Source organism: Mustela nigripes, chromosome 2, assembly GCF_022355385.1.
Source record: "Mustela nigripes isolate SB6536 chromosome 2, MUSNIG.SB6536, whole genome shotgun sequence".
Taxonomy (NCBI): Eukaryota; Metazoa; Chordata; class Mammalia; order Carnivora; family Mustelidae; genus Mustela; species Mustela nigripes.
In genome coordinates, this window is record NC_081558.1 from 25,973,760 (window position 1) to 25,982,449 (window position 8,690).

Consider the following 8,690-nt stretch of genomic DNA (forward strand, 5'->3'; position numbering starts at 1 on the left):
GGGGAGGTGAACCATGAGAGACTATGGACTCTGAAAAACAATCTGAGTGTTTTGAAGGGGCGGGGGGTGGGAGGTCGGGGTACCAGGTGGTGGGTGTTATAGAGGGCACGTATTGCATGGAGCACTGGGTGTGGTACAAAAACAATGAATACTGTTATGCTGAAAATAAATTTAAAAAAATATTTTGGAAGAGGAAAAAAAAATAAAATCTTTAAAAAAAAGAAAAAAAAATGGGCTGAAGACATGAACAGACATTTCTGCGAAGAAGACATCCAGATGGCCAACAGACACATGAAGAAGTATTCACATCATCACTCAGCATCAGGGAATCAAAACCATAATAAGACACCACCTCACGCCAGTCAAGATGGCTAAAATTAACAAGTCAGGAAATGACAGATGTTGGCAAGGATGCAGAGAAAGGGGCACCCTCCTACACTGTTGGTGGGAATGCAAGCTGGTACAGCCACTCTAGAAAACAAAAAGTTGGAAACAGAGCTACCTTACGACCCAGGAATCGTGCAACTGGGTGTTTACCCTAAAGATACAAGCATAGTGATCCCAAGGGCCATGTGCACCTGAATATTTATAGCAATAATGTCCACAACAGCCAAACTATGGAAAGAACCTAGATGTCCATCAACAGATGAATGGATAAAGAAGATGTGGTGTATATATATACAATGAAATACTATGCAGCCATCAAAGGAAATGAAATCTTGCCATTTGCAACAATGTGGATGGAACTAGAGGGTATTATGATGAGCAAAATAAGTCAATCAGAGAAAATTATCATATGATCTCTCTGATATGAGGAATTTGAAAGGCAGGGCAGGGGTTGTGGGGGTAGGGAAGGGAAAAATGAAACAAGATGGGATTGAGAGAGAGAAAAACCATAAGAGACTCTTAATCTCACAAAACAAACTGAGGGTTGCTGGGGGGTGGGGAGTAGGGATAGGGTGGCTGGGTTACCAACATTGGGGAGGGTATGTGATATGGTGAGTGCTGTGAAATGTGTAAGCCTGACAATTCATGACCTGTACCCCTGGGGCAAATAATACATTATATACTAATTTTTAAAAATTTTTTTAAATACAAGAGTTCTTTATCTTACTGAATTTTTATAAGAAATAAATCCCTTTAGAAATTCAAAAATTTTAAAAACAAAAGAAAAAAGGGGAAAAAAAAACAAATCCCAATACTATTATCAACAAGACCTTACTTTTCAAATTATTCATGTGTACTATAAAAAAAATGAGACTAAAAATAAAAATCAATTTTTTTCCAATTCAAACAGACAAATTTTAAGTTAACCCTGATGCTTACAAAAACCTCATATGTATTGACCATGTTCAAAAGCCACTCTGTTAGAGAAGCCTCACCTTACCCCTTTTTTTAAGTAGCACTTCAATCACTATCCAACCTCTTTATCCTCCACTTAACTTTGCTTCATAGAACTTACCCACCATTTGACATATTGCATGTCGTAGACTCTTTTGTTCCTCACCTTGTCTCTAATGCCCAGAACAGCACCCAGGCCCTTAATATGTACTTGATAAATAGTTTGAAAAGACAGTCGCCTGGGTAGCTCAGTCAGTCAAGCATCTGCCTTTGGCTCAGGTCATGATCCCAGGGTCCTGACCCTGTATCCCATCCTGGGATGTCTCTCCCTCTACCCCTCCCCCTGCTTGAGTTCTTGCTCTTTCTCAAATAAATAAAATCTTTTTGAAAAAGTTTGAACACAGGAATTTATCATCTATAAAATAAAGTTATATCATACTGAGTGCTCATATTGTACAAGACACTCTATTAGGTTTCATTAAAATATAATAGCAACAATCTCAAGGAAATGATAAACTGAAAGGGTGAGGGGATAAAAACAGGTACCATATGAAAGGCATGGGGCCCTGACGGTTCAGAGGAGGGGACAAGTTCACTTCCAACTGGAGGTGTCTATAAAGGCTACATGAACAAGCTTGCATTTGCAATGAACTTTAATAAGAGAGGAGATTTCAGGCAGAGATGTAGTTTCCCTGGGTAGATTGATTTCAACAGACATGACTCTACTGAGGAATAGAAAGGCAAGGGAATGATCAAAGGAAAAAACAGGGAGTAGTAGGGAGTTGTTCAATATGCCCAGAGGTTATAGGACCAAATCGAGATTAGTTTGGAGAAATGAACTAGAATATCCAACTAAGGGCCTTATTTCAAATAGGGGTTTTTTTTTAATCCAATAGGCAACTCTTGCTGATGGTTTTTGAGCATGTAAACATTTTTAGGAAGACAAATCTACCAGTTTGTAAAGGTAGATGGGGCAGATGGCCGAAGCAATAGAGTATACAAGGAAAAAGAAAAGAGATCTGAGAAAAAAGACTGGAGGATGTCAAACATGACAGAAATAAGAAAAAAATGCAATTGAAGGGGGCAAAGGAGATGTGATCAGAGAGGCAGGAGGAGAACCAAAAGGAATTTCAAGGAAAAGACGGACACCAAAACCATAAAAGCATGGACTGGTAAGTTCGAGAGAGACAAGAGCCATGTCTGTTTTGCTCACTGTTCTATCCACAATATTTAGATAGTATCCATCAAGGTCAATAAATACCTACGGAATGATCAGAATTGTGGAATTGGAAAAAATCTCATTTATCTAATTCTAATATTTTTGAATACTCTCAAAAATATTAAGTTGTACCCTGAGGTGAGTGAGGGGAACAGCATTCATTACTTTCTAAGGTAGCCCAATTTATTGTCAGCTAGCCCAATTTATTGTTCTTAGAAACAAATTTTTATGCAAGTTATACCCTTGTAACTTTTGTTCTCCAGAGCTATACACAAAAAGTCCTATTCTTTTTCTGTTACCCTTCTGAAACTTAATGATACCTATCCAGTTCTTTTTTTTTTTTTTACAAGAATTATAAGAGAATTTTTTTTTCAGCATAACAGTATTCATTGTTTTTGCACCACACCCAGTGCTCCATGCAATCCATGCCCTCTCTAATACCCACCACCTGGTTCCCCCAACCTCCTACCCCCTGCCCCTTCAAAACACTCAGATTGTTTTTCAGAGTCCATAGTCTCTCATGGTTCACCTCCCCTTCCAATTTCCCTCAACTCCATTCTCTTCTCCATCTCCCCTACTATTCCTGTCAATAAAAGTAACCACTGGTGATGAGCTCAATATGTTTTAGGCATTGGTTTAAGATCTTTACATGCATGGATCTCATTTAACTCTCACAAAAAATCCAAAGAGAAAAGCATGATTCTTATCTCCATCTTACAGATAGGAAGATGAAGATAAGTAAAGTTACTTCACTTGCCAAATTCACGCATGGCTCATAAGCTGCAGATATGGGAGCTCAGGCCTCTTTGATGCCAGTCTATACTCTTACCCAATAAGCAATCAGCCTCCTTCAAATGAGATGGTTCATCAAAATTCCTCTCTCTTTCTTGCTAATTTGGTTTATCAACATCCCTCTTGTGACTCCAGAATTTCAGATGTTGTTTGACCAGTGCAGAGTGAGTATTTTCTATCGCCCATTCTAGACATTTTACATTTATCTTAGCAGCCTAAGACTGCAATGTGGAGCTTCAACTCTTGATCCCAAGATCAAGTGTCCCAGACTCTAGTGACTTAGCCAGCCAGGCACTCCTGAATTAGCTTTCTTGAGTAGCCTCATTTCCATGTTAACTTTTATTGAGCCTGGCTAAACTAAAATTCCAAAGGCTTTTTCATAAGAAGTAGGAAATGTGGCTGGAATATCCCCCTTCCTCTTTACTTTGTGAATCATTAAGGCTTCAGCCAGACTTCCTTTCATCTATCATTATTTTCCTGAATAGCCTAGCTCTCCACGAACCATACTTCCAAGGAATTTGCCTTATACTTCTGTACAATAGTTGGCACTAGTTGGCTTGCACTGTAATTATCCCAACAAAAATATGCTTGACCTCCTTGAGCTCCTTATATACAAAAGCCACCCTTTGAGATAGCAGCAATTTCCTGGGGCAGGTTTTCTCCTACTAGCTATAAATAAAAAGAGCTAGGAAGAATATACAAGTGAGCCTTTTCATTCTCTGTTTTTGCTTTGTGGGTTGACAGCCAGAAACCAATAAATGAACACAAATTGGGTAATTTCAAAGGAACTATGTGAGAGACCACATGCAGTGAAGGAGAGAAAAGCTGGTCTGAATCAAGAGGGAGATAATGGCCAAGGAAGACGTGACTCATTCCTGGGACTCTGGAAAGCTACAAAATGATTTTTTTTTTTTCTTAGCCAAGTGTTCCCAGGCACTGGTCACAGGAGGGGCCCAGTTACTCCCAGGACACCTTATATCCTACCTTAGTCCTGAAACTCTCTATCAACAGACTTCACCCCAACTTGAAACCAGGAAATCTATGTTCCTATTGTCTACTAGGTAGAGGTAGCAAATGACGGAAAATCACAAAATCCACAGCCTTCCAAAAAAATAAAAACCTTTCATTGCAAATGCATTTATCCTAAATAAACACATGGCAATTCTAATCTCAGTATTAATATAGCACTATGCCTCAGGCAACTTTGAGACACTGTTATTAAGCATCCAAATGAGAGAGTACTATTTATACATCTGTAAAAAGCACAGGAGTCAGGTTAAAAATTCCTTTATTCACTCATTCAGTTCATCAGCAATAACATGCCAGATACTGTGCTTTGTGTTGAGATCTCTGTGCTTAAGTATGTCAAAGTAAATAGAAAAGAATGGCAACAAAGACACTGTACACTGTGTTGCTGAGGAAGTCACACTTCCTTTATCTATTTGCTGCTTGACCCTTCTGTACCCAACATCTAAATATTCTAATTCCTGAAGCACCTGAGTGGCTCAGTCAGTTAGACATCTGACTCTTGATTTCGGCTCAGGTCATGATCTCGGGGTCGTGGGATCAAGCCCTTCATTGGGCTCCACATTCATCATGAAGTTGGCCTGTCCCTTCCCCTCTGCTCCCCCTCTCTATCTCTCTCAAATAAATAAAATCTTTAAAAAAATAAATGTTGTAATTCCTAAAGGCTTAGCCCATGGCTGCCTTCTCCTCTTAATTTTTACTTTCTCTAGATGATCTGAACAATTCCTCATAGCCTTAACAATCATCTACATTCTGCTAACTCCCAAATTTGTATCTTTAGCCTAGATATAGATATATAGATAGGGAATATGTTAAGTAGGCAGCAGCTGGATAGATAGATAGATAGATATCTATAGATCTCTATAGATATCTATCTATCCAGCTGCTGCCTACTTAACATATTCCCCTTACATGTCACATAAGCATCTCAACTTCAAAAATTACCTCCCCAATCTCCTGGACTTCTGATTCTCTATAAATATATATACTACTATCTACCTTGTTACCAAAACCAATCCAACAGCAAGTCTTACTAATTCTGGATCCAGACCTATCCCCTGTAAATCTGTTTTTCTCCTCTTCCCCCGTCTCCAGCCTTATCCGAACCATGGAAAGCTTTCATCTATGTTATTCAAAAGCATCCTACCTGGGCTCCTTGTTCCCCTCTACTACTGCCCTCTTCCCTTCCACCTCAGTCTATGCTTAATACCCAGGCTGATATTTTTAAATGTAAATTGAATTTCATGTCACATCCCAGTTTAAAATATTTCAATGGCTCCCACTGTTCTTAAAGTAGAATCTGAATTCATTATCACGGCTTACAAAGCCTTTCACGCCCTGTCCCCACCCTTCTCTCCACCTTCACCTGATACCACGACTCTTTCCCAGGTTCCTGATACTCTAGAGACACTGGCTTTTGTCAACGCCCAGAACACATGAAAGCATTCATATTCCAGGGCTTTCAACACTTACTATCCCCCCTTTGCTAGAGTGATATTCTCCAGTTTATTTAATGAAAAGTTTCGGGTGCTTAGGTAGCTCAGTTGGTTAAGTGACTGCCTTCAGCTCCCATCATGATCTTGGAGTCCCATGATCAAGTCCTGCACCAGGCTCCTTGCTCAGCAGGGAGTCTGCTTCTCCCTCTGACCCTCCTCCTTCTCATGCTCTCTCTCTCTCTCTTATTTTCTCTCTCAAAAAAAAAAAAAAGAAAGAAAGAAAAGAAAAGAAACTTTTGTTTAATGAAAAGCTTCTAACACTTTATTTTTTTAAGATTTTTTTTATTAACATATAATGTACTGGGACGCTTGGGTGGCTCAGTTAGTTAAGCCACTGCCTTAGGCTCAGGTCATAATCCCAGAGTCCTGGGATCATGTCCTGCATCGGGCTCCTTGCTGGGCAGGGAGCCTGCTTCTCTCTACCCCTCTGCCTGCTACTCTGCCTTCCACTCTGCCTACTGGCGCACACACACACACACTCTCTCTCTCTCTCTCTCTCTCTCTCTCTCTGACAATAAATAAATAAATAAAATCTTTTTTTAAAAAACCATATAATGTACTATGTGTTTCAGGAGTACAGGTCTATGATTCATCGGTCTTAAACAATACACAGTGCTCCCCACTATGTATACCCTCCCCAATGTCCATCACCCAGCCACCCTTTCCTTCACATCCCCCTCTGCTTCAGCAATCCTCAGTTCATAAAATTTTATTTATTTATTTGAGAGAGAGAGAGAGCACAAGCAGGGGGAGCAGCAGAGGGAGAAGGAAAAGCAGGCTCTCCACTGAGCAGGGAACCCAATGCCCTGCTCAATCCCAGGGTTCAGGGATCATAACCTGAGTCAAAGGCAAACACTTAACCATCTAAGCCATCCACACATCCCAGCTCCTTACTCGTCAGATCTCTACTTAAATATCATCTCCACAGGACTGTCCTGTGATGTTCCTATGGACACCTTCCCTATCACTCTCTATCCCACAATCTTACATCTCAAGGTATCCATCACTACTTAAAAGGTTAACATACCCTTTTTGTTTGTTTTTATATGTTTACTGTCTGTCTCCTCCCACTAGAATATAGACACAATCCTTTCTGTTGTCATCTCTTTGGTCTCCCCAGTAACAAGCACAATGTCTGTGTAACAGTTGGTAGGTAATATTGCTAAATAAATGGATGCAAGAGAATATGTAGAAAAAGTTAAAGCTGTAAAAAGGGATTAGGAGAAAGCTTTCCAGAGGAGGCAATCCATAAACTCAGCCTTGAAGAACTAGTATAAATATTCAGGCAGACAAATACTTTCCAGTGAGGGGAATTGCAGGGAGCAATTGTGAAATCTATTTTTCACTAAACTGTGAAAAACATAATACACTCATAGAACTGTAAGTAGTTCAACATAACAATGTGAGATGATGAAAGGTTTTGGAGTAAGAACAATATGTAACTCTTAGGGCAACCCCTTCTTTAGTCTCTAAGCCTACTAAAACATTGAGTAGACCTACATTTGTAAAGAATAAGATAAGAATAGTACCCACCATGTAGGGTAGTTGTGAGAAGTACAGATGAAGTGCTAATAACAACGCTGAGAGTAAGCAGTGATTAGCATAAGCTCTATATTAACTATAGATATAGTGACATATATCTATACATTAAGCGACTTTAACATATATATATATACATATGTGTGTGTATATATATATATATATATATATATATATATACAGTGACATATAACACTTACTATTGTGATTACTTTTTGTTCCTCTAATTGAACTTGATATTTTGCCCATGAACAACCTACATGGTTAAAGCTGTCTTATGAGGGACGCCTGGGTGGCTCAGTGGGTTAAAGACTCTGCCTTTGGCTCAGGTTGTGATCCCAGAGACCTGGGATTGAGCCCCACATCGGGCTCTCTGCTCAGCAGGGAGCCTGTTTCCTCCTGCTTCTCTGTCTACTTGTGATCTCTATCTGTCAAATAAATAAATAAAATCTTAAAAAAAAAGTTGTTTTATGAGAACATGAACACCAATCGTTTCGCTTGAACTCCAGAAAATAATTATTTACCAATATGCTACTTACACTAACTGATTAATCGTCTTCTGCTGCTCCTTAGATCTTCTGTAATTCAGCAATTTACTTTGTGCTGGTGTGTCAACACCTATGTCTTCAGGGGGGTGCACAATAGGAGGTAACTTCAAGTTCAGAGCCTCCTTTTCTGCTGTGATTGCAGCTTTGTTCGGATCTGACATCTTGGCCTCGTAAAGATTAGAATGCTTTATACTCTAAGGAGAAAAATGCCCATAAAGCCATTATTGTAAATGCTAGCTTCAATAACCTCATAACATATCTTAGCTTATCAATTCCAAAACTTCCCAACCTTTTGCAATCTTCCTCCCAAGTACCCTATTAGTCTAAAGAATGATGGCTGAGGTAAATGGGTAGGGATTCCAGTTTGGGTTTCAGTTTTCCCATGGATGAAATTAAGGAACTGGATTAGATGCTCTCTAAATGCCCCTGTGGTTCTAGAATTCTGGGTTCAAATTTTTCCCTACAATGCAAACCATCACCACTTGAACAACAAAATCCAGCTGTTGGGGTATAATCACTCTCCCAAAAAAGCAGATGTTTGACATCATTATTATCTTTAAACACCTATATTGTATCTTAGTCTTGCTACCATCCTAAGAAGCAATACAATGATCAAGCAAAACAAGGCATACTTTTTGCATAGAAAATCTAAAATGTCATGTAAATGTTGAACAATAACTGTGATACCAACTACATTTCCCGCGGATGCCCACAGATTTTGGAGATTCC

The 8,690-nt window shown here is 39.3% G+C and overlaps 1 protein-coding gene across 1 annotated transcript in view; it reads right to left on the reverse strand.

Annotated features, from left to right (window-relative positions):
* Positions 1 to 8,122, reverse strand: part of DNAH12 (dynein axonemal heavy chain 12) — a 209,709-nt gene extending 201,587 nt beyond the window's left edge. The window contains exon 1 of the mRNA XM_059387847.1: positions 7,953 to 8,122. Within this exon, the coding sequence (XP_059243830.1) occupies positions 7,953 to 8,122 (170 nt within the window). The remainder of the gene's footprint in view (positions 1 to 7,952) is intronic.
* Positions 8,123 to 8,690: the final 568 nt, after the last annotated feature.